General features: G+C 36.6%; 1 protein-coding gene across 1 annotated transcript in view; it reads right to left on the bottom strand.

The window, feature by feature from the left end:
* Positions 1-2,598, bottom strand: part of LOC109206766 (caffeoylshikimate esterase-like) — a 4,210-nt gene extending 1,612 nt beyond the window's left edge. Inside the window, exon 1 of the mRNA XM_019369621.1 lies at positions 1,741-2,598. Coding sequence (XP_019225166.1) covers positions 1,741-2,379 — 639 coding nt within the window. The 5' untranslated portion in view covers positions 2,380-2,598. The remainder of the gene's footprint in view (positions 1-1,740) is intronic.
* Between the last annotated feature and the right edge of the window lie 24,789 nt (positions 2,599-27,387).

Here is a 27,387-nt window from a genome sequence, read left to right on the forward strand (position 1 = left end):
GAATTATTAATTATTATAATATATATATATATATATATATATATATATATATATATATATATATATATATATATATATATAAAAGAAAATCATATTTCGGAATATGAGCAATAGAGTCAAAGTTACTATTGAAATAATCTTTAATTTTTATCTGTATTATATTAGAATGGGTGTGATAGAAATGGATACTAAAATCAAACAAACAAATAAAAAGCGACATGACAATGTAATAATGTTAAATATGAAATAATATAATAGCAAAAATAAGGTTCAAAAAAAGAAAAATAATGATAAAACTTATTTAAATTTGCGATGAGAAAGTTTTTTTTTCTTAATGATAAGAAAGTTATAAGGCCACATAACTCAAGTCTAATAGATAAAATAAAAATTAAAAATACTAAATAATAAAATAAGTTGGAGATAATGTGATAATATTTATGACCAATAAATTTAAATAATTCAAAAAATTGAGAAAAATATTTTTCAATAAAATAAATATATATTTCAATATTAAAAAAACTTACATATCTATATATATTACATTAAAGGATAATAGTGAATAATGATATTAAATAAAGTGACAAGTTAATGAAAAGCCACATAAAACGTGATGATACTATATATTAGATAACATAATAGCAAAATTAAAGTAAATATTTAAAAATTTAATATTAGAATTAAAAGGAAAAGATTATTTGAATTTAAGATCAGTTTTTTTTTTTAAATTATGATAAGAACGCTCAAACATAGATAAGACCACGAAATTGAATTCTTATTAATAAAAATATGATAACAAATTAAAATTTTAGAAATACAAAGTAACTGTCTAATGCAATTAATTTTACTAACGAAAAAATTGAATTTGTATCTTAAATTAAAAGAGAAAGAAAATTTAATTGCATGTAATACAAAAAATAATTATAAGAAAACTCAATAGATTTGAAATATAATAATCAAAGAGCTGATGCATTAATATTTAGACTAATCCAAAGTTACAATTTAAATAAAAAGTGATATTATTTTAGTTATAGGTAAAACATTAATGTAAAATATTAATTAAAAATTTATAGTAGGGAAGAGAATGTATAAAAAAGAAAATAGAGACATTGTGAGGATACTTATACTTTAGATTAATTTAAAAATAAATAAAATAAATAATTGAATAATACTTATGTTTATTTATTAATGACTATTAAAAGAATAATAAGCAAAATATTAAAATAATTGGTAAGCTAATAAAAGATCATATGATAGTATAATAATAGTAAATATTGAATAATACAATAATATAAGTAAAGAATAAAAAAAAAAGGAATTTGTGTAGAGTGATGAGTAAGACTTATTTGATTTTGAGATGAAAAATAAAGTCATAGTAAGAATTTTATTAAAATAATGTGATCTAATATGCTCAAATAAGGCGGATTATAACATGACATGTTTAGTATTCTTAACTATTTGACAGGGAAAAAAAATGCAAGTACTAAAAACAAGAGGTGGATTGTTAAAAATATAGAAAAAAATAAGTTGTCCACTACGAGAAATAATTTCATGTCTTGCTTCTTAATTAATATTTAACGATTAATAATTTTTATCTGAAAAGTTTATATTTTAAGATTATTTGCACATGATTCCATAACCAAAATTATAATTTAATAACTATTTGCCACAAAATCGTGAATATCTAATTTACACCAACGGATTTCATTTCAAATTTAAACAGAAGCGATTTTATCTCATTACCTTGAACGCAACCATAGGCAACGAGCCGCGAGTGGGAACTACCGGCCAAGTCGGGATAAAAAAAGCGGCAATATCAAGGAGATACTCCAAAGGCCACGCCGGTTTAAACTTATTGCTAATCCCACACATAGCTCCATTCAAAACGACACCGTCGAACGGCCGGCGGGGAGCAGAATCACCCTGCCGGAGAGTGATTAGCAGTGCGATAGCGCCACCGAGAGACTCAGCGTAGAAGAACGACGGGAGAGACGGCGGCGCGTGAAGATCCCGAAACGAATCGAAGAAACTAATGCAGTCGTCAACAACGAGATTTAGGTCTGGTATATGAGCGACAAGGCCGTCGGAGAATCCATGGCCTTGGTGATCAATAGCGCAGACGATGAATCCGTGTTTGGCGATGTGAACGGCGGTGAGCTGAACGAACCAGCTGGACTCGCCGGTGAAGCCGTGGACGACACAGACAACGCCGACGATTTTCGCCGGAGGAAGTGGGGACCACCATTGAATGAAAAGCTTAAGGCCTCGTGAATTGGTGATGAATTCGGAGTTGTGAGTTACTGAGTGGTGAGAGTAGAATTCGGATTGGCTTAGTGAGCCGAATAGACTCTCCTCGTTTGCTTCTGCTACTGGATGCTTCATGTTTTCACGGCTTGTTGCTAAAATGCACCGGGGGATAGGATATATATACTGAAATAGGGGACATGTAAAGATGAAGCTAACAATGGGGATAGGGAAAAATAGCGTGTCCCGTCGTGTATTGAATTTTTTTTAAAAAAAATAATTTGTCTCGTTTTTATGATTGTGCTGACAGTTGGAATGAAAAAAATAAAGAAATTAAAATAGAAAGGGAGAGGGAGAAAAGAAAGATAAATGAAAACAGTGAAAAATAAATCAACACTTATTGAGTGAGAAATTCCTATAAATTGAATAGAATAAAAGTAGCCTATTAGGAATTTACGTGTTTTTAGATCAAGAAGATGTTCTCTCTCTCTATCTTTTTTTTTTTTTTTTTGGTTAAGAAAAAAATGTTACAGAGGTTCGGCCAAAAAAGGTGAAAACTGTACTCCTAAGTGATTTAGGTGCTTAAGTTAACACCAGTAGCCCCCTAGTATACTTTATAGAAGGATTGTAAACTTTAATGCACATTTATAATTCTGCAGGTTAGATAGTCAAACAGTTTGGTAATCTGGCAGATATTTTATACATTTTCTTAGTTCATCCTTTGTCTTTTAATTCTTTGCAAAGGAGTCAACTTTTAGCTGAATGTAATCAAAATCAAAACCAACATAAATATATTAGTTGTCATATATATGCTGCATCACATAAATAACTTCATAAATTACAAATACTCAATCTGAGGAGTTGTCATATGCTACACCTGCCTTCAATATTAATTGGTGGTACATTGCTGAAATGTTTGCTAATTGCTACTATGAAAGGTCCTTTCGCAAAGATCTCCTGTATAAAGAAAACTAGATTAATCCTACATGTTTGATATATATATATATATATATATATATATATATATATATATATATATATATATATATAGTTGCATTGCTTATGTTTCTCATTTTTTTTATACATGCACACACGCTATCATTATTGGAGTTTTGTGATTTTTAAAAGCTATGTTATTTTGAGCTTTTCAAGAGAAGCTCATGTTCTTTACTTCACGCATCATTTATTGGAAGACCTCAAAATATGCAAGTCGCGACTACACTAACTTTTCATATACTTAATTAGTTTCTCTCTTATAATTACATGCATCGCACGTGCCAAAGGATATATAGAGAGAGAGAAAGAGGGAAAGGACTCACAAGGTCATTCCATTCTTCGTGTTTATTATAAATGACTGCAGTTGCAAGACTTCTAGCAGGGTTGATTCCGGTGCCAATGATTGGGATAGTGGCCAAGTGAACCATGCATGAAAGCCAAAACCTAGAATTCAAGAAAATCATGTATATGTACATTTATGAAAGCAATAGAACAGTAAAGTTGTAGAATTTTCTCTCATGATGTATTCACAGTATTTACATCTCTTTATACAAGTAATTTAGCTAAAAGAAAATATAAAATAAAATAATACTATATGTTGATACCCAATTATTCCCTCATATATTTTAAAATGCATATATACTTACAAAATAGTGCATGAGCATCAACCAGCATTTTCCCACGATTTTCTGTAATTTTAAAAGGATTTTAATCAATTTATTCTAGCATTTTATTATCCAATAATTACTAATTGCATCATAAACGATTTTATGATAATTTTATTGCTTAATTTTATCATTTATATTTATACTAAGTTTTAATTATTCCATGAATAGCCATTTACATTTTAGGGTTATAATTGTAATAACTTTGCAATAATAGCCCACAAGTGCGTAATTACCTTATTTTCACAAGAAAATGACATTTTGTATTAAGTAATTATTTTAAAATATTTTCATGCATAAATAGCATTTTTTAATCATTTATTAGATATTTTACAAATTATTTTATCAAATAATTGGGTATTTAACAAATAGCCTCTTTTAATTTTATTTTAATTTCGGACCTAGCCCAAATTTTACCCTTAGCCTAATTAAAATACCCACAGCCCAATACCCTAACCCAATTCCTAACCCGCCCAACCCCAGATCAAATCCTGGCTGTTGATCTCAAAGATCAACGGTCCAGGATGTGGTTACCATTTTTAATATCCCTAACCCCCAAACCCTACCTCATTTGACAAAGTCCGCCGCCCCTTGAATCCCTTCCCTCCTTTCTTCTCTCTCAGACGCTCCCCTAACCCTAGCGGCCGTCACCGGAAAACCCTCCGTTCCATGGGGTTTCCCTATGATTTTAGGCCCCAGCCGGCCTCTTATCTTCACTGGTTGTTCGATTTTGCTGTTATCTGAAGGAATCTCGAAGAGATTCAACTCAGAGTCGACCTAAACTCTTCATTTCTTCGATGAACCTGCCTTGTGTTCATCGCTATGTTTGTGAGTATTATTATCTTTATGATTATGGTTTGAAACTCCGGTTCTTAACTGGATGTTTCTCACCTCGTTCCATTCTTCAAAATCCTAATCTCTTTCTACTCGAGTCTGTTCAGATCTTTGTAGATCTGAGATGATTTTGAGGTTATCTAATATTTTCCTTCGAAAATATTCTATTTTTCTTACTATTAACTGATTTTAATATTTCTCTAAAACTAGGTTTTCATTTCTTTGCGTTTCTGCAAAACTTTTCTAAAGAAGTTTGAGTGTTTGATTCCGTTACTCTTTGTTTGCTTGATTGTCTATGTTCTAAATCCTAGGGTTTCTGATTATTTCATTAGTTGTTCTGGTATTTGCCCGTTATTTTCATCTCTGTCAATTAGGAGAGATTGATTGATTTTATTAGGGTTCAGATTATATTTTTCTGCTGAGATTGATACTTCTCTGTGATTTTTACCTATTTTCCTTATTTGTGACCCCTAATTGGTACTACTTGCCTTAATTAGTTTATTAACCAGATTTATGGGATTTGATTGCTTTAGTCGACTCCTAGATGGTCTTTGATTGATTTTATTGCCTTGTTTAACCTCTAATTTGGCTGCTAATTGATTCTCCCTAAGTTAAGGGATGTTTTCCGGATTCTGTTGTACTAATTAGTTGGGTTTAGCCCCAATTAACTGGTTGATTTTATTTGTATACCTTATTTAAGAACTCTATTATTCTTTGCCTTATTTGTTTTACCTTGCTAAGTGCTATATAACTCCCCCATTCTGACTTCTTTAAAACACACGAACACACATAGAAAGACAGAAACACACACAAACTCTTGCTCTCATTCATACGCACTCTCCATTGCAATTCTTCCTGTTACTTATGTTTGTTACACTGTCTAGCCGGCTGAAAGCCAAGGCTGGGCTCTTGGATCCTATTTGCTTCACTTTCCTATTGCTATCTCTTAACTCGTATGTCTCCACTTCTGCTATCATTCAATATGCTATATAATTAGACCTATGTTCTTCCTGTTTACTGCTTTTAAACAACATGTCTATCTCTGTTATCATGTCCTATTCAATATGCTATGTAGTCAGTCTGCTGTAGATATCAACATGCCTATGTTTCCCTTATGTTTCTATTAACTAGCATGCCTTAACTCCTGTGAATTTGTCCTGTCCAATATGTTAGTATGGTTAATATACCTTAGCATATTCCTGCTCGACCCAAGATACTTATTCACCTGTTTCTCAACTAGCATATTTCAATCCCTGTCCTGTTTTATGTATTTACCTTAACAGGTTCCTGATTAATTCATGATTTCTATGCTCTCAACCTTTGCTACCTTTTCTGTATGACTGTCTGATCAGTAACTTGATCCCACCATGTTGTTCTCTGTTTAATATATGCCTATATGCTCACCTAGTAATAGCTAATGAACTAAGTCAGTCCCAGGCAATGTGAAACCTTGTTTGAATTAATTGTGACTCTGTTTTGTCTGTTGTTTGACTACTGGAGTTCATCTGCTAAATGTTGTTCTGCTTGTAGTTCTTGTAATTTGTTTCTATTCACTTCTAAAATCCAAACTGTTTTCCTAAAACTATCTTCTACTTCATATACTATTTTCAACTCTTACTCTTAGCTGTCTAGGGTCCTGCCACCCCCAGTGTGAGCACTGCTTAGGGTCCATGAGACTCCTCTGAACTCTGACACATTGGGGCTGGTTCTCCAATCCTTTGTGAATTTTGTTGAACATCTAATTCTGGTTTGAGCATTGCCCGGGGTCCATGAGGCCCTTGGGAACTTTGACACACCAGGAACCAATTTTATGTGTCATGGATGGGCTACCACTATGCTCAGAGATGCTATGTTTGAAGGCTTGGTTCCCAGGATGATATTGGGCCTATGAAGGCTCCCTACAGTATAATGGTCCTTTCATTGTGTAATTTATTCATATTGGTCTGTAATAGTAATCTTTGTAAAAACGGATATTGGGGTTATTAGTAACGCTGGGAGGGTTTTTTTATATATCTTTATTGGGATCAGGTAGAAATCATGCCTATAGGATTGTTGTGATTATTTATATGCATTAGAAACTATGCCTATAGGCCTTATCTTCATATTTGTCCTGAATTTCCACTTTACATCCTAGAAATCCTGTTATAGGACGTTTATCAATTCTGTATAAAAATTCATGTTCATGCATATTCTTAAGTTTAAATGTGCATTAGAAACCATGCCTATATGATCATTTTGGAATTATCAACTCATATAACATTCTGCTCACTTAGATACCATGTCCATAGGAAATCATATTTAAAATCAGTTCTGACAACTTAGACATCATGCATATAGGAAATAAGTGTAAAAATAGCTTCAACACTTAGATATCATGTTTATAGGAAATGTGTATAAAATTAGTTTCTATGCCGTGAAATAACGCTTGTAATTAGTTTCAGCACCTAGAAAGCATGCCTATAGGGTCCAAAAGATAAAAAAAAATCCGCCTGCTTTAAATTAATCACTGGTTTATAAAATTATGGTCTGATTAACGTTTAGATACCATGTCTATAGGGTTATGCCGGTTATCACTTAGGCAAGCCTGTAGGACAATTAAATCATGGGTTTAAAATTGTGATTTTCTTGCTGCTTGAAATGTGCTCAGATTCAGTAAGTGATAAAATATCAGTAGGCAAACTGATAGGTATTCACTGCCTCGCCTAAATAAAACTGTCGTATATTCTTGTACTCATTTAGATATCCTGCCTATAGGACTCCTAAAATTATAAAAACTACTTGCTTGAATGGCGTGCACTTGTTTTGTCTATTTGTGGAGGTAAACGAGCCCCCTTAATTGCTCTTTATGTGACAGTCCTACCTGTTTTTGTTTGTCGCTTAGATTTTCTCCTTTTAAACAACATAGGTGAGTCTAGAACCACCTTAAATAGAGGTCCTAAACACCTGCAGGGCCACAGGTAAGGGACGGGTAGTGCACGCATAGGGTACGTACTGGATGTTATTAGAACGCTTAGGTAATAATCAAAAAGGGAAGGGTAATTGGGTAGTAAAAGGAAATGATAACCTGTGTGCTAATGCTATGTGTAGCACCCCAGCTTGGGGACGATTACCAAGTATTGCACAGAAGTGAACCTATAGGCTAAAAAAACCTAGGACCCCTTTTACTCCTTGTTTTAAAATTAATTGTTTGTTTATCTACTTATAAGACTAATTCGCTTAAATTGAGTTTGGCCAGGACCCACCGTTTTGGACCTCGAGGGGTGCCTAACACCTTCCCCTCAAGGTAATTTCAAGCCCTTACCCAATATTTGGTAATGTAAGCTAGTTCATGAGTTATTTGCTCTAGGTGCCCTAATGCACCTTAATCCGTTAGGTAGCGACTCTTCAAATCTCATACCCAATTCCCAAAAGAAAAGGAGTTGTCCCAAAATGTTGAAACCCGGACTCTGTGAGGAAAAAGGGGCCCGACACTATACACTTGTACAATTTTTATTCCCTAATGCTATAACAGAAAAACTGATGTTATTCCCTCACACGGGCTCACATGTGCATCTCACGTGTAAGGAAACTTCCTTCTATACAATTGGATTTGCCATTTCAATGGCACATATTAAATTGCTTCAAGGGCTGAGATGCAACCACGTGTAGAGTCAATTGAGTCAAAATATGAATGAGAGATGAGGACATTTATCTAGAGAACTTCGAAGACCTATCTCTTTGTATGAAACCCCCTCCTTCTTCTTCTTCTTCTTCTTCTTCTTCATTTTTATACACGATGAAACCCCCTTCTTCTTCTTCTTCTTCTTCTTCTTCTTCTTCTTCTTCTTCTTCTTCTTCTTCTTCTTCTTCTTCTTCTTCTTCTCATCTTCTTTCAAATTAATATGGAGTTTCATCTTAACATCCCCCCTCAAGTTGGAGGGTGGAGAGAAAACCCCCATCTTGGGCAAAATCTGACGGTGAGAAATCCCTGTCATAGGTTTGGTGAAAAGATCGACGAGCTGAAGCTTTGAGGGAATGAAGGAGAGAGTGATTAAACCTGAGAGATACTGTTGGCAGACGAAGTGGCAATCCAGTTCCACATGATTAGTTCTTTCGTGGAAGATTGGATTGCGAGCAATATATATTGCCGCCTAACTGTCTAGGTGAACAAGGACCGGCAAAGTAGGAGGAGCAGAGAGATCAGCAAGTAGACGAACTAACCAAGTGTTCTCCGTAGTGACACACCGCATGGAGCGATACTCCGCCTTAGTAAAGGACAACGAGATAAACACTTGTTTCTTTAATTTCCAGGAAATCGGAGCTCCACCTAGGGTAATGAAGAAACCACTAACAGATCGGTGGGAATCCTTGCAAACAGCCTAGTCGGCATCGCAGAAAGCAATTAAATCAAGAGAGGGATCTGCTGAGAGGAGAATGCCTTATGCCGGATCGAAATGCAAATACCTCAATACACGCAACCTAGTAGAAAAATATGAAATTGAGTGCTTTTGCATGTACTGTCTAAGAGTGAGGATAGCAAAACATATGTCTGGTAGGGTGTTGGTGAGATAGTTTAGCTTACTAACAAGGCGATGATAAAGTGTAGGGTCATTTAATAGGGGTTCCAATTCAGCATGCAATTTAGAGGAAGGGTCGAGTGGAGAAGAAACAACAGCTCCTGAGCAACCAAGTTCCTCTAATAGCTCTAAGGTAAACTTCCGTTGGTTGATTATGAAACCTTGTGGTTCTCTGATAATTTCCATTCCTAAGAAATAGTGAATGTCACCCAAATTTTTGACTTTAAATTCTGAATTGAGAAAATGAGTGATGTGGTCTATTTCTGCCATGTCATTACCTGTTAGTAAGATATCATCGACATAAACAGCTAGAATAGAAACAAGACCTCCATTTTGACGGAAGAACAAAGAGTAGTCATTCAAGGAAGTTGAGTAACCCTTGAAACTAAGAGCACCAGTTAGTCTAGCATACCAGTGTCTAGAAGCCTGCTTCAATCCGTAGAGAGATTTCTTCAAAAGACAAACTTGATTAGGCTTAGGTGGGGATATACCATCAGGGAACTTCATGTAGACCTCGTCATGTAAATCTCCATGCAGAAATGCATCATTAACATCAAGTTGAGACACCTTCCAACCCTTCTTCACATCCACTATCAAGAGACACCTGATTGTGGTCATTTTGACCACAGGGGGAGAATGTCTCAGAATAATCAATCCTTCTCCTTGAATATCTCCCATTACCACCAATCTTGCTTTTAGTCTCTTAACAGATCCATCTGATTTGTACTTCACCTTGTAAATCCACTTACAAGGTAAGGCTTTCTTGTCCTGTGTCAAGTCTACAACATCTCAAGTATTGTTGAATTTAAGAGCTGCTAGCTCTGCCTCTATAGCTTGTCTCCAACCAGCATCCTGAGAAGCCTATGCATAACTGTGAGGTTCTGAGACAGAGCAGACTGACCTTAGAACACTTTGATTATTGAGTGATAAAGATCTAAAAGATAGGGTAGCGGGTTGAGAATCATGATTAAAACAAGAGGAAGTAATTTCAGAAAGAAAAATGCTATTGCATACATAGTCATTTAAATAACTAGGCTGCTAAGAAATTCTTTCAAATTTTATGATAGGTGGTGGAGGTATAGGGATGTTGATACTAGAGCTAGGAGAATGTAAGGGAGCAGAGGGATTAGAAACTGGTGGTGAAGGTGTTCTAGGACTGGGAACAATTGTTGAAGAAGGACCAGGAGAATTGTAATTTAGAGATAAGGAAGATAAATCAAGTGACCTAGGAGTAGGAAGTGTGATGGGGTTTGTATCTGGAGGGGTACTGTTGGTAGGACTAGGATAGGGTGAAGAAGATGGTGAAGAATGGGAAGGAAATAAAAATATAGAATCATAAACTGTGGTGTCTGGGAAAGGTGCAGCTGGAGGAAATATCTGATAATTTTGTGATGTAGGTGTGGTGACAAAAGGGTAATGGTTTTCATAGAATTTTACATCTCTAGACACAAAGGCAGTCTTTGTCTTCAATTCTAAAAGCTTGTATCCTTTTTTATGTTGTAAATATCCTAGGAAGGCATAGGCCTGGGATCTAGGATCAAATTTTCCTCTATTGTGAGCTAAAGTAGAAGCGTATCAAAAGCATCCAAAGACTTTGAGATTATCATACACAGGTGGTTTCCTAAATAGGACTTGATAAGGAGTCTTTCCCTTAAGAACTCTGGTAGGGAATCTGTTAATTAAGTAAGTTGCAGTCAAGATGCACTCACCCCCAGTATTGGATAGGAACCTTGGATTGAAAAAATTATCTCCTTGTAACCTCTCGTAAATGCCTATGCTTCCTCTCAACTACCCATTCTGTTTGAGTGTGCCCACACAAGAAGTTTCATGTAAAATCCCATGTGATACAAGGAAATCAGATTGATGTGACCCCTTTTCCAATTCTAAAGCATTATCAGATCTACCTTCTTGACCTTAATATTAAACAACCTTTCTGTCATGGCAAAAAATAATTTCAGAACTGTGAATGCATTTGCTTTTGAACTTAGTAGGAAAGTCCATGTTCCTCTACTAAAATCATTTACAATAGTTCAAAAATACTTATAACCATTATAAATGTTAGACTTAAGAGATCCCCAAGTATTAATGTGTATAAGATCAAATATTCCATGTGTCTTGATTTGACTTATGGGAAAAGGAAGTCTAGTCTGTTTAGCTTGATGACAAACATCACACACATAATCAAAAGATGAAGGGAAAGAAATAAAACTGAGAGTTTTAATTACTTCAAAAGGTAAATGGCCCAATCTAGTATGCCATTGGATTATATCAGAAACTGCACTCCTAGATATAGGTCCTAAACAAGGAATAGTACTGGAAACAAGACTAGAATGATTTTCTTTTGGAATTAAAAGTACATCATTACTAGAAGAAATATATTTTGCACTAATGGAAACCGGTATCACCAGGTGCAAGCCTCCTATTATTTCACCAAAAACTTGTCCCCTCCTCATTAAAGTGACCTGCAAGACACACCCACTAGAAGTCAAATTAAGAGAACATTTGAATTGAACACATAACTTATGAACTGATAGTAAGTTATATTTTAAAGATGGAACATACAGGACTTTTTGAAGAATCGTGTCATTTTGAATAGAAAATCTTCCTATGTGTGTGACATATAGTTGAAAAGAATTAGGCAGGCTAATATGAACATGTATAAGAAGATGAGATAATTCTAGAAAGGAGCTTGAGTCAAAACACATGTGTCCAGATGCCCCTGAATCAATAATCCAAGTTTTAGTGTTAAAAGCTGCTAAACATATTCCTGAATACTTAAGAATAGTACCAGCTACTGCATTGACATTAATTTCAGATCCTGTATTGCCTGCATTACCAACTTGAACCTGCTTAATGATGTTAACTAGTTCTCAGATCTGTTCCTTGCTAAAAGACTGATTCTGACTTCCCACAACCCCTTCATTGTTAGGAATGTTGATTTCATTGTCCTATCCTCCCATTACTGCATTCTCTTTTACTGCAACTTATTGATTGTTATATTTGGTAAACTGAAAATCATATGGGAAGCCAATTAGCCTATAACAATCTACCATAACATGTCCTGTTACAATGAGTGCAGCTGACATTGGGGGTTATATTTAGCCTTCTTAGCTTTAATATTTTGTTGATTGTTTCTAGATTTTGATGAGACACTCTATTCCCTTTGTCCCTGATTATTGTACCTTTGTGCACCCTTCCCTTGTGCACCTACCATGAATGATGATGCATCTGAGTTATGTTGGGGACTCACAAGATTCACAAAAACTTCTCTTTGATTCTCATCTTGTAGAAGCAATGAATATGCAAAATTCACGCTAGGAAGTGGACTCATCATGAAGATGTTTCCTCTAGCCTGGGCATACACATAATTAAGACACATGAGGAATTGAAGGATCTTGTGATCCTTTAAGAACTTAGCCACTTTAACCTTTTCACCACACACAACCACAAGAACAATTTAGATATGAGCTTAGTGAATCCATTTCATCTCATAGTTTCTTGAGTGTAGTGAAATAGCTTGCAATACTGTTATTTCCTTGAACTGATGCTGAAATTTCCTTTTACAGCTGGTATAGTTTGGCCCCATTTGAGTGGCCAAACCTGTGTTCTAGATTGTTCCACAAGTTCCTTGCTGTTTTTGAATAGATGACATTGCCACCTATGTCCTTGACAGTGAGTTAAGCAACCGGGAGGTCACCATATCATTAGCTCTACTCCAACAATAACATAACAAGTAATATCCTACACCATGGGGTTTGGGGATGGTAGTGTGTATGCATACCTTACCCCTACCTTGTGAGGATAGATAGGTTGTTTTCAATAGACCTTCGGCTCAGGAAAGTATAAGCACCACGGTGGATAATCTATTGAGTCTACCTTAGGTCCTATACAAGTCCCATCGATGAAACCAAGTTTGTTCTTGGCTGAAAGAGCAATGAGAATGGATCTCCTCCAACCCGGGAACCCTCTACCATCAAAGGGTGCATTGATGAGGCTCATCCTAGGTGCATTTGAAGAATGAAGGAAGTAAGGTTGATTGGAGGCATGGTTCTTTGTTTGACTGCTCGAGCTAGCAGCAGTGAGAGCAGGGGAAGCTTCTGTTCCGGTCATGGATGATAGAAACTAAGCGTCCACCAGACTGTATAGAGAACCATATTCTCTATCAATTCCCACTATAAGCAACAGACTGTAAAACCAACCGGTATAGGGAATCAGGTTCTCTAATTGTTCCCTCAGTAACTCGGCAGTAAATAAAGAACACAAAGGATTTTTACGTGAAAAAATTCCAACTCAAGGGGACAAAAACCACTACCTACACTTGTAGGCTTTCAACTTCACTAACTTGTAAACACACTATTACAAGCCACTTTGTAATGACTCTATTACAAAGACTTCAACTCAACTAACTTGTGATACACTTATCACAAGCCACTTTATCACTCACTAGTTACAAAGACTTTAACTCAACTAACTTGTAACAACACTATTACAATCCACTTTGTAATAACTCTACTACAAAGACTTTCAACTCAACTAACTTGTAACAACACTACTACAAGCCACTTTGTTATAACTCTATTACAAAGACTTCACAACTCGACTAACTCTAGCCAAGACAAAAACTTAGAGGGTTTGTGATTTTGGGTTTCCTAAAACACAGCTTTTAAGAAAGCAAGATAGGAGTTACAAATGAAGAACAAATAACAAAGACTCAACAAACCTAAGGACTTAAGATATCTTCATTCTTGGATCCGGTCCTTGAGGTTGCAACAACTTTGTTCTTATGAGAGGTTGTGGCAAACACTTGAGAGAATATTTCCTTTTGATTTTGCAAGTGTTGGACAGATTGTCTTGTGCCTTACACCAGGTTGTTATACTACAAAAGACATTACCATGGTGATGTCAATTCACAATGGTAATGTCAAATCTTGGTTAGTACATGCCTCTTCCCAATGGGAAGTGACTGCTGCATTGTTTGCTGCACTGTCGCGTGTACAGTTGCAGGCAGTCACTTTCTGCAGTTGCTTTCCAGTTGTATAGTTGACTCATACTTCTGTCAGGGGAACACCAAGAGATCAGTTCCCTAATCTGGTTCTTGTGAATCTAAAGGCACACTGCCCAGATTATCTTGAGTCGATTAACTTGAATAATTGTACCAAGCATGCTTCAGGTCCTTTATCTGGTTCTCTCATGAAGTAAGTTGTTTTACCTTCCTTGATTGTATTTATACATGTGTGACATCACTTACAATGATGTAAGCAAGGTAGGTAAAAAGCCTTCCACAAAAAGTTGACTGTTGCACCGTTCCTGTACAGTAGCGTGTGCAGGCAGCAACTTTTCAGCTGGAGAGTTGACTTCATACAGTCTCCTCATGAACTGATAGGGACCTGTTCCCTCAGCCGTTCCTCCCACTCTGAAGAGTTCAGTTATATCCTACGCTGGATCCCAACTTGGAACTTTGTGATCTCAAGGTCTTGTAAATGTGTAACAGGTTCCTTATCTGTTTCTGGATGGTAAGTTTGTTAGTTCATCAAGACATAAAGTAAAGTACTTATGCCCAAAGTACTTGTAACCTATCAATTTCCCCCTTTTGATGATGACAAACTTAGAATTGATATTCCCCCTGAGAACTAGATCTCCACATTGTTCCCCCTACGTCAGCCATATTCCTCCTAAGAACCAAACCTAAGGAATTGATCACAACTGGTTCCTCAAGACTGTTTGACAAATCATCAAAACTCAAAATACCATAACTTATCAATTTTCCCCTTTTTGATGATGACAAACCTAAAATTAATAAAACACTTGAGAACCAGATTCCTCGCATGTTTCCCTGCGGATCAGACCACTAATCAACATATTATCAGTAATGTTCCCCCTGCGAAGCAGAGCTATCTTTCATGCACAACACAACATATCAATTCAATTCTATTCCTTCCCTATGTTGACACTTATATAGCTTCCCCATTTTGGCATCATCGAAATAAATAACAGAAGAAGCACAACCAAAAAGAAGTTCAGCAACATTAACTCATGCCACTTGGGCAACACAACATAAACAATAACAAGAACAACAAGTGAATATCATTACACAAAATAGAGTGATTGCCCATAGTAGAGTAATTATAACAAAAGCAAAGTAGTTTCAACAATACAAAATATGACAATTTAAACAACTAAAGTACCAATGTCATCAAATATAGGAAACAAAAGAAGATAAGTATTCAAGGGAATTTGGAAGGAGTGAAAGACAGGGATCACTGGGCAAGAAGAAAAGTAATGGGCTAAGGCCTTGATGAGCTTGTCCATTCGTTCATTCACTCTCCTTTGATCAATGATCATCTCCTCTCTCAGTTCCTCCACTTGTTTCCTCAATCTTTCATTTCACCCTTCAACTTAGAATTCTATTCTGCCAAGGGTCCACGAGGACCAGTTTCTCAACCTATCTGAGTAGGTTGAACCATTAATCAGATCACCAAGAATCTCCCCAAGCTTCTTCTCATCAAGAACAAACTCAGTCCCATGCACATATAGCATCAGAGTATCACATAAAACATAGAAGTTTTTACTTCTTCTTCATATACGCTGGGACTTGGAGGAACAAAGAGGTGATTCTATTTTTGGAACTCAACAATGTCAAGAAGTTCCTCCATTTTTCAACAATATCAGAGTCAACACTCTGCCTAACAGCACCTTGTAAGACTTCAGAGTCTTCTACCTCTCCAAACCTGATGACTCAACCTTTTGCTTCTGTAAGGAACCAGGTTCCTCACTCACACTACCCTCTCTTTCCTAGAGCGTCCATGTCTCCCTCTTCTTCTTCTCAATCTGTTCACCCTTATCATCTGCTGCATCTTTCTCAGCCAACTTTCTTTTCTCCATTTTTTAATTCTTTCTCACGAATGGAGATTTTTCCACTTCATTCTCTCTTCCACAGTCACCACATCAGCAAGTCACACCACTTCATCATCAATCAACCTACTTGAGGGATCAGGTCCCTCATTTAGTTCCCCCCCTTTTCAGCATGTTCACCAATTCCTCTATCCTTCAAGACTTCTACAAACCCAATAACAATTTCAGCCTCACGCTCTAGAGTATTATATCTACCCCGTTCCCTTTCAGTTAAACTCCCATCAAAATCTACCAAATACTTCTTGGGGTTTTGATTCAGATGGAGTTAGGATTTTGGAAGGTGATAGAGTTGGGTTCACTTCTGCATATTTTGGAGAGAAGGATTCTTTTTGAGACAGGGTTGATTTTGGTTTTGAAGATAAGAATCGGTTTTGGTTGGGTGTAAGATAGAGAAGTGGTTTTTTTGGGGGCAACGGGTCAGTTCAGAAGAGGTTTAACATTTTGGACTTCAAAAATTAGGAGAAAAGCAGGATAAGGGCGGGAATAAGTTAATGACATGACATTTCAGCAGCTTAAAAAGGCATATAAGTATTAAAGAAACCACTAACCTGAGTCGCAGGAACCAAGTTCCTTGAGAGTTTTTGAAAATCTGAGCAAAGACTTCTAGAAGTGCAATGTCACTCTTACTTGTTTTTTGTCCTGAAACTGCCATATGTGTATACCTGTAACAGTATAGATTTGAGTTAGATGTTTCCGAAAAACACTTTTTAGCATTGTACCTTTCCTTCTTAACATAGCCAATCATCGTGGGACTAGGTCCTTAGTTGAGCTTGATCAACCCAACTCCAGATGATTTCTTTCAAAATGTTCCCTGCTCAGCGCCTTGGTGAAAATGTCTGCTACCTGGTCCTCCGTCTTCCAGAACCTCATACAAATCAGAACCTTTTCAACATTAGCCCTCAAAAAAGTAATGTCGCACATCAATGTGCTTTGTCCTTCTGTGTTGTACCGGGTTCAAGCTGTAAATACACCAAAGTCTTCAAGCTGTTATTTGATCTGTACTAGTTGAGCGCAACAAGATGCAGCAACCACATATTTAGCTTCAGCAGTAGAAGAGCCACACAGTTTGTTTCTTTGTACCCCATGAGATCAAGTATGACCCCAGAAAATGTGCCGTTCCAGATGTGTTATTTCTATCCACTAGATATTTAACATAATCAGCATCAGCATGTCCAACCAAGTCAAAGTTATCTCTCGAGGGATAGTAGAGAACCATGTCCTGCATCCCTTTAAAATATCTTAGGATTCTCTTGGCAGCTTTCAGATGAGATTCCTTTGGATTGGATTAAAACCCGACACAAAGACCCGCACTAAAAACAATATCTGGTCTGCTACAGAAGTGACCTTATGATACCACTATACATGGTCTGATTTATAGGGGAACCAGGTTCATCCATTCTGGACAAGTAGTTGTGGCGATGGGAGTGTCAATGATTTTTGATGTCTCCATGTCAAATCTCTTTAGCAACTTCTTGATGTACTTCTGTTGTCTTATCATTGTCCCCTTGGGAGTTTGATTCACTTGTAAATTTAAGAAGAGATTCAGTTCCCCCATCGTACTCATTTCTAACTCACTTCCCATGAGTTATGCAAATTCTTCACATTGAGAGTCAATTGTTGCTCCAAAGATGATGCTATCAACATAGATCTGCACAATGAGTGGGTTCCTTCCTCGTTTCTTTAGAAAAAGAGTGTTGTCAATTTTCCCTCTTGTAAACCCATTTTCTAGAAGGAATTTTGACAACCTTTCACACCAAGCACGGGGAGCCTGGCTCCTATAACAGTTCTGTCAGCAGGTCGTGGAACCAGGTTCCACACACTCTTCCTCTCAAGTTGACGGAGCTCTTCTTGCATAGCTGTAATCCAGTCAGCATCTTCCAATGCTTCCTTGATATTCTTAGGCTCTGTTTGAGAGAGAAAGGCTGAGAAGGCAAGTAAGTTTCTTGTCTTTGATATGGTTTGAATTCCTCAGCAGCTAGAGTTCCATGTACAACATCCACAACTCTATTTTCTGCTTCAGATATTGTGATTGAGGGACCAGGTTCCTCTATGTCGACTAGAGTCTCATCTTCAGTTCTCTTTTCTTTTCTACTTGGCATCCTCATAGGTCCACATAGATTCATATGGAGGAGATCAAGTGGCCTTGAGATGCTAACTTCCTTTCTGGGCTTGAAAGAGGATCTGACTTGCTTTCCTTTTACAAATGCATCAGCACACCCTGTGATCCTTCAAGCTTGACTTGAGCAGACCACGAACCAGGTCCTTCTTGGCTAATTTGGTCAGCAGCGTGAAACTTGCATGACCCGGCCTTCTGTGCCATAGCTCAGTATTATCATTAACAACATTCAGACAGCTAAGATACCCTTGTCACAGATTTGGCAAATACCCAGCAAGCTATACTTTAACCCCTTCACGAAGTACGCATTTTCAATAGAGTGGGAAAGAGACTTCCCGATCCTTCCAACTCCCAGAATGTATCCCTTCTTGCCATTTTCAAAGGATACACTCCCTCCTTGCAGGGCCTTTAGTGAAAGAAAATCATTTGTACTTCCAGTCATGAGCTTTGAGCAGTCACTATCCATGTATCACTGTTGACTGCTCCCTTTCACTGTTCCCCGCACAAGGAAATCAAGGGTTAGACTTAGGAACCCAAACAAGTTTGGGTCCCTTGTAATGAGGAAAAGGGTGAATGAGGGCTCTTTTGGTCCAAGCAGGCATTATATATTTTTTATGTGAAGGACCGGTTCCCTAACAACAGTTACTTTTTCAGCAAAAACTTTGTTTTTCTGTTGAGATTGAAATCTGGCCTTACAATTTTCTTTAAAGTGCCCAGTATTACCACAGTGAGTGCAAAGCCAATTGTTAGGTACAGTAACATACTTGCTATGAGGGTTGTAGGGAGTCTTTTCCCTTTGGAACCCGATTCTCTGCCTGTTTCCCCCATTGTTTGTGTACAAGGCAGTGATAGCATCAGAGGACCAGGTCCACTTGAGTAATTTTTCAAGATCACTCTTCACTCTACCTAGTTCTACCTGAAGTTGTTTATTTTTCTCAAGCTCAGCACACAGACTAGACTTCACTAAATTTAACTCACTTTCAAGCTTAATGTATGCCTCACTTGAAGCTTTCTTTGCTTTTTGAGTGTTCCTAGGCCTACTTCCAATTTTTAGTTCCTCAATTGTTTCCTTTAGGTCTACAACCACCACTAATAGGTCATCTCTCTCATGCTCAATGTTAACAACATTCTCAGTTAAAACCTCTTTCTCCTTTCTAACACACTCAATGGTCTCTTTTAAATTGACCACAAAAACTACTAGATCATCTCTCTCATATCCTATGTTTGCAATTTTTTCAGTTAAGGCATCTTTTTCTTTCTTCAGACTCTCAATGGTTTCCTCTAAGTCTACAACCCGAACTTCTAGATCTTCTCTCGATTGTTCTGCTACTCCCAGTTCCACAGTTAAGTCATCTTTATCATTTATAAGACTATGATACACATCAATTAAAACACTTCCCAAACACATAAGTTTTTTCTGAGAATAATACTTTAGATTTCTTTGAACATCAAAGAAGTTTACCTCATCATCATCATCTTCTTCATCCTCATCAGATTTTGCCATCAATGCAAATACGAAATCATATTTTGCAGCTTTGCTTTCAACGACCGTCATGGAGGTGTCTGCCTGTTCATCATCACCCTCAGATTCACTAGAGGAATCTCCCCAGGCATCCAGAGCTTGATTTACAATATTATCAGCAAACTCTCTTCTCTTGAACTTTCTGTCGGGGACCGGGCTCCTCTTAACCATCTTGTCAGCATTGTGTTTGTAATGGTCCTGATTGTGGAGAGGACAATCTTTTATGAAATGTCCTGGCTTTCTGCACTTGTGACAACAATCGTATCCTTTACTATTTCTGCTATAGCTTCCCTTCTTGGGAATGCCTCTATTTCTACGAACCATTTTCTGAAATCTTAGTGGTTTGTCGGTTGATTGACTTTCCTCGAAATTTGGTGGAGCAGCCATGTAGATGCTTTCTAGGTGTTAACCTTTTAGAAAGAACCTGCTCTGATACCAATTGATAGAAACTAAGCGTCCACCAGACTGTATAGAGAACCAGATTCTCTATCAGTTCTCACTGTAAGCAACAGACTGTAAAACCAACCAGTATAGGGAATCAAGTTCTCTAATTGTTCCCACAGTAACTCGGCAGTAAATAAAGAACACAAAGGATTTTTACGTGGAAAAATCCCAACTCAAGGGGACAAAAACCACGACCTACACTTGTAGGCTTTCAACTTCACTAACTTGTAAACACACTATTACAAGCCACTTTGTAATGACTCTATTAAAAAGACTTCAACTCAACTAACTTGTGATACACTTATCACAATCCACTTTGTCACTCACTAGTTACAAAGACTTTAACTCAACTAACTTGTAGCAACACTATTACAAGCCACTTTGTAATAACTCTACTATAAAGACTTTCAACTCAACTAACTTGTGACAACACTATTACAAGCCACTTTGTAATAACTCTATTACAAAGATTTCACAACTCGACTAACTCTAGCCAAGACACAAACTTAGAGGGTTTGTGATTTTGGGTTTCCTAAAACACAGCTTCTAAGAAAGCAATATAGGAGTTACAAATGAAGAACAAATAACAAAGACTCAACAAACCTAAGGACTTAAGATATCTTCAATCTTGGATTCGGTCCTTGAGGTTGCAGCGGCTTTGTTCTTGAGAGAGGTTGTGGCAAACACTTGAGAGAATATTTCCTTTTGATTTTGCAAGTGTTGGACAGATTGTCTTGTGCCTTGCACCAGGTTGTTATACTACAAAAGACATTACCATGGTGATGTCAATTCACAATGGTGATGTCAAATCTTGGTTAGTACATGCCTCTTCCCAATGGGAAGTGACTGCTGCACTGTCGCGTGTATAGTTGCAGGCAGTCACTTTCTGCAGTTGCTTTCCAGCTGTATAGTTGACTCATACTTCTGCCTAGATTATCTTGAGTCGATTAACTTGAATGATTGTACCAGGCATGCTTCAGGTCCTTTATCTGGTTCTCTCATGAGTAAGTTTTTTTACCTTCTTGATTGTATTTATACATGTGTGACATCACTTACCATGGTGTAAGCAAGGTAGGTAAAAAGCCTTTCACAAAAAGTTGACTGTTGCACTGTTCCTGTACAGTAGCGTGTGCAGGCAGCAACTTTCCAGCTGGAGAGTTGACTTCATACAATTTCCTCAGGAACTGATAGGGACCTGTTCCCTCAGCTGTTCCTTCCACTCTGAAGAGTTGAGTTATATCCCACGCTGGATCGCAACCTGGAACTTTGTGATCTCAAGGTCTTGTAAATGTGTAACAGGTTCCTTATCTGTTTCTGGATGGTAAGTTTGTTAGATCATCAAAACATAAAGTAAAGTACTTATGCCCAAAGTACTTTAACCTATCAATGGATGAATACTAGATGAAGCACAAGATGAAAATGAGATATAGGGTTTGATTGAGAATTGAGGGATCGAGCTAATCTTGCTCTGATACCATGAAAGCAATAGAATAGTGAAGTTGTAGAATTTTCTCTGATGATGTATTCACAGTATTTGCATCTCTTTATACAAGTATTTAGCTAAAAGAAAATGTAAAATAAAATAATACTATGCACTTGTAAAATTTCTATTCCCTAATGCTATAACAGAAAAACTAATATTATTCTCTCACATGTGCTCACATGTGCATCTTACGTGTAAGGAAGCTTCCTTCTATACAGCTGGATTTTCCATTTCAATGGCACATATTAAATTTCTTCAAGGGCTGAGATGCAACCACGTGTAGAGTCAATTGAGTCAAAATATGAAAGAGAGATGAAAACATTTATCCAGAGAACTCTGAAGCCCTATCTCTTTGTCTGAAGACTTTGTTCTTATTCTTCTTAATTTTTATACATGATGAAACCCCCTTCTTCTTCTTCGTTTCCATCTCATCTTCTTTCAAATTAATATGGGGTTCTTAACAATTAGTTTAGCAACTCATTTGTGATGATCTCATATATTATTGTATAAATATGTATTACACCGTCAATATATATAAATTAAATGCACTATTATTAACATTACTTACGGGGACATGAGAATCTCTGCCATTCCTCTTAAGGATTGTGGCTGATAAAACCATGTAAACAATAACAAAAATTATAATCATATCTGAAAACCATGCAACAGACTCACTGTAGTCGGGGAGACCATTTTAGTGCCAACACCATAGATGTCGTCACGAGTTTTATAAATGGCCTTCACAAGAGCAATACCACAAATGGCTTCCAAATATTGAACTATAATAATATATAATAGTCCTATAATTAAGGATTCTTTCTTAGTAAGGAATAGTCCAAAAGTCACTGCTGGATTAATATGACCACCTTTAATATTGACTCCAGAAGCCAAGTTAGTTAATTGCGTTAACTTAAAAATAGTAAAAAGTCTAGTTATCAGAAAGTATATGAGCATAATACACAAAGCATTCTTTTCTTTAAATATTTTTTTGGGGTTTTCAAGTGTTCAATTCGTTTTTGGGCATGATTAATCGGAATTGCACCGGAAAGTCTCACTCTGGGCGGTAAAATACTCCCTACCTAAGGCAATATTATTAATCCTAAAATCCGATCCCGAGACATAATTAAGAATATTGGAGAAATTACGTACCACCTCAACATAACCTTTATGATTCATTTTTTTAATGTTGTTTTTGTGATGTATGGAGTAGAACGACACTAACATGTTTTATTCTTAGCTAGGGGTTTGCTAAATGCACAAATTAAATCAGAAAATCAAGTCAAATTGCTTGGTTTCGATTTTGTCCCTTTTTGTGCTGTAGAATTTTTTCCCCACATGATACAAATTAAATCCATTTGAATATTACTAGCAATGTAGAATTTTTGTGTTCATAGTCAATAGAATATAAGTTTTAGCATGAAACGAACAAATGAATGAAATTAGATTATCTATTGAAGCATGTAAGCGCTTAAAAGAATAGTGAGAAATCTTCATTATTCACTTTAATTAATAAAGATCATATAACAAACTTACATCCGTATCTGCTTAATTAATGTGGGTGTATAAATAAAAAGTAATAATTAAGTTTAATGTATATTATAGAACTTATTTTTAGAGCATACAATACAGAAGTACTCATTACACTCTTCTCTTTTAAGAGCACTATACTCTCAAACAACGACGAAACTAGATGGATGCCAGGCCATTTGTAGAATTTATACTACACAAATATGATTCACTTTTTTTGTTGCTTATATATAATTGACAAATTCTCTTCACAAAAGAGAAGATCCAAGTGTACTGTTAAAAAGAAGTTCACAATTAAGAATAGATGGAAGGTTCCTCTATTATATGGATGAAAGAAACTAAGAGTCCACCAATTTGTAATGAGAACCAGGTTTTCTATCAGTTCCCATGGTAAGCAACAAACTGTAAAACCAAATAGTATAAGAAACCGGTTTCTCTATCTGTTCCCACAGTAAATCGGCAATAAATAAAGAACTCGCAATATTTACGTGAAAAACTACTTGCTCAAGGGATTAAAAACCATGACCTACCTTAGTAGGATTTCAACTCCACTAAATCGAGCACACTTCAGATTACAACCTATTGCAACTAGGAATTAAACTCTTAATCCCTCACCCTTACAATAACTCTATTGTAAGCCCTTTGCAATAACTCCATTAAAAAGAAACGAACCTTGGCTAACTTTAGTCAAGAAACTAAACCAAATAGTGGTTTAAATCTGTCCTACAAAGACACTTCTTGAAAGTAGTGTAAGATTACAAATAAAGAACAAAATAAGAATGACTAAACAAACCTAAGGACTTAAGATATCTTCAATCTTTGGATCTGGTCCTTGAGGTTGCATCAACTTTGTTCTTGAGAGAGGTGGTGGCTAGCACTTGGGAGAATATGATTTTAGGATTTGCAAGTGTTGGAGAGATGAAATCCCTTGCCTCATGTTGATAATATGCGTGTGTGATGTCATCAAGGATGATACAATAAAATGTCCTTTAGTTTGGCCTTAGCAAGCTACAACTATGCTGCTGCACTATTGCCAGACAGTACAGTGCAACAACCTGCCAGATGGTACAGTGCAGTAGCTTTTACAACTGTAGAGTTGACTACATGGTGACCAGGGGAACTGATCCATATATGTTCCCTCTGATGTCTCCTTATCTGATTTCATTGAGAATTTAACCAGACATCTAACTAGTTACTCTAAACGCAAGGGAACTAATTGTACCAGGTTCCTTATCTGGTTCTCTTATGAAGTTTGTCAAATCATCAAGACAAAAGATGCATAACTTATCAATTTCCCCCTTTCTGATGATGACAAACTTTGAATTGATATTCCCCGTGAGAATCAGATCTCTATATTGTCCCCCCCTACGAATCAACCATATTCCCCTTGAGAACCCGAACAAAGGAACTGATCACAACTGGTTCCTCAAGACTGTTTGGCAAATCATCAAAGCACAAAATAGCATAACTTATCAATTTTCTCCTTTTTGTTGATGACAAATCCAGAATTGATATTCCCCCTGAGAATCAGATTTCTTACATGTACTGATCATATCTAGTCCCTGCCTAGTTCTTCAAGAATGTTTGGCAAATCATCAAAACGTGAAATAACGTAGCTTAGAGAAATTTCCCCCCTTTTGATGATGACAAACCCAAAATTGATGTTCCCCCTTGAGAACCAGATTCCTCACATGTTCCCCAACGGATCAGACCTATCAACATGTTATCAGCAACGTTTCCTTTGCGAACTAGAGCTATTTTTCATGCACAATACAACATATCAATTCAATTTTGTTCCTTCCCCTATTGACACCTATGTAACTTCCCTCTTTTGACATCATTGAAAAGAATAACAAAAGAAGCACAACCAAAGAGAAGTTTAGCAACATTAACTCATGCCACTTGGGCAACAAAGCATAAACAATAATGAGAACAACAAGTGAATGTCATTGTACAAAATAGAGTGATTACCCATAGTAGAGTAATTATAATAAAAGTACAGTAGTTTCAACAATACAGAATATGACAATTTAAACAATTAAAGTACCAATTTCATCAAACATAGGGATCAAAAGAAGATAGGAATTTGAGGGAATTTGGAAGGAGTGAAAGACATGGATCACTGAGTAGGAAGAAAAGTAAGGGGCTAAGGCCTTGATGAGCTTGTCCATTAGTTCATTCACAATCCTTTGATCAATGATCTTCTGCTCTCTCAGGTACTCCACCAGTTTCCTCAATCTTCCATTCTCACCCTTCAATCGAGCATTCTATTCTGCCAAGGGTCTATGGAGACTTGATTCCCTACCTATCTGAGTAGGCTGAACCATTAATCAGATCACTAAGAATCTCCCCAAGCTTCTCCTTATCAAGAACAAACTCAGTCCTAATTTTTACTTCTTCTTCATAAACGTTGGGACTTGGAGGAACAAAGAGGTGATTCTATTTTTGGAACTCAACAATGTCAAGAAGTTCCTCCATTTTTTAGCAATATCAGAGTCAACACTTTTCCTAACATCACTTTTTGAGACTTCATAGTCATCTACCTCTCCAAACATGATAACTCAACCTTTTGCTTCTGCAGGAACCAGGTTCCTCACTCACACTACCTATCTTTTTCCTGAGCGGTCATGTCTCCCTCTTGTTCTTCTCAATCTATTCACCCTTATCATATATAACATCTTTCTCAGTCGACTTTCTTTTCTCCATTTTGATCCTTTTTTAAATTCTTTCTCACACGTGAAGATTTTTCGGTTTCATTCTGTATTCTATATTCACCACATCAGTAGGTCATGCCACTTCATCATCAATCAGCCTACTTTTCATCAATCCTTTTTACTGGATCAGAAGTTCATTTAAACACAGAGCTCAAAAAGAAGTCATCATTAGAATTAATATCCTAAGACAGACTAGAGTGATCAGGTCCCTCAGTCAGTTCCCCTTTTCCCAGCACATTCACCAATTCCTCCATCCTTCAAGGCTTATACAAACCCAACAACAATATCAGCCTCACTCTCTAGAATATTAGATCTACCCCATTCCCTTTCAATTAAAGTCCCATCTAAATCTACCAAAGAATTCTTGGGGTTTTGATTCAGATGGAGTTAGGATTTTGGAAGATGACAGAGTTGGGTTTAGTTATGATATATTCGGAGAGAAGGATTCTTTTTAAGACAAGGTTGACTTTGGTTTTGAATAAAAGAATCGGTTTTGGTTGGGTGTGAGAGAAGGAAATGGTTTTTTTGGGCAACGGGTCAGTTTAGAAAAGGTTTCACATTTTGGACTTCAAAAATTTGGAGAGAGGCGGGAATAAATTAATGATATTACACTTCAGCAGTTTAAAAAGGCATATAAGTATTGAAGAGACTACTAACCTGAGTCACAGGGACCAGGTTCCTTGATAGTTTTTGAAAATTTGAGCAAAAACTCCTAAAAGTGCAATGTCACTCTTACTTGTTTTGTCCTGAAACTACCATGTGTGTATACCTGTAACAGTATAGATTTGAGTTAGATGTCGCCAATTTTTTTTATAGCATTCTACGTTTCCTTCTTAACGTAGCCAACCATCGGGGGGACCATGTCCTTAGTTAAGCTTGATCAACCCTAACTCTAGATGATTTCTTTAAAAGTATTCCCTGCCCAACGCCTTGGTGAAGATGTCTGCTACCTGGTCCTCCGTCTTCCAGAACTTCATACAAAATCAGACCCTTTTCAACATTATCCCTCAAAAAGTGATGACGCACATCAATGTGCTTTGTCATCTTGTGTTGTACCGGGTTCAAACTATAAATGCACCAATGTCTTCCAATCGTTGCTTGATCCATAGTAGTTGGTTACAACAAGAGGCAGCTGCCACATATTCAGCTTCTGTAGTAGAGATGGCCACAGAACTTTATTTCTTTGTATCCCATGAAATCAAGCAAGATCCCAAAAAGTGTGCCATGTTAGATGTGCTCTTTCTATCCACCAGATAACCAGTATAATCAGCATCAACATAGCCAATCAAGTCAAAATTATCTACTGAGGGATAACAGTGGACCAGGTCTTGCGTTCATTTGAGATACCTCAGAATTCTTTTGGCAGCTTTCAATTGA

This window comes from Nicotiana attenuata, unplaced genomic scaffold, assembly GCF_001879085.1.
Source record: "Nicotiana attenuata strain UT unplaced genomic scaffold, NIATTr2, whole genome shotgun sequence".
Lineage (NCBI taxonomy): Eukaryota > Viridiplantae > Streptophyta > Magnoliopsida > Solanales > Solanaceae > Nicotiana > Nicotiana attenuata.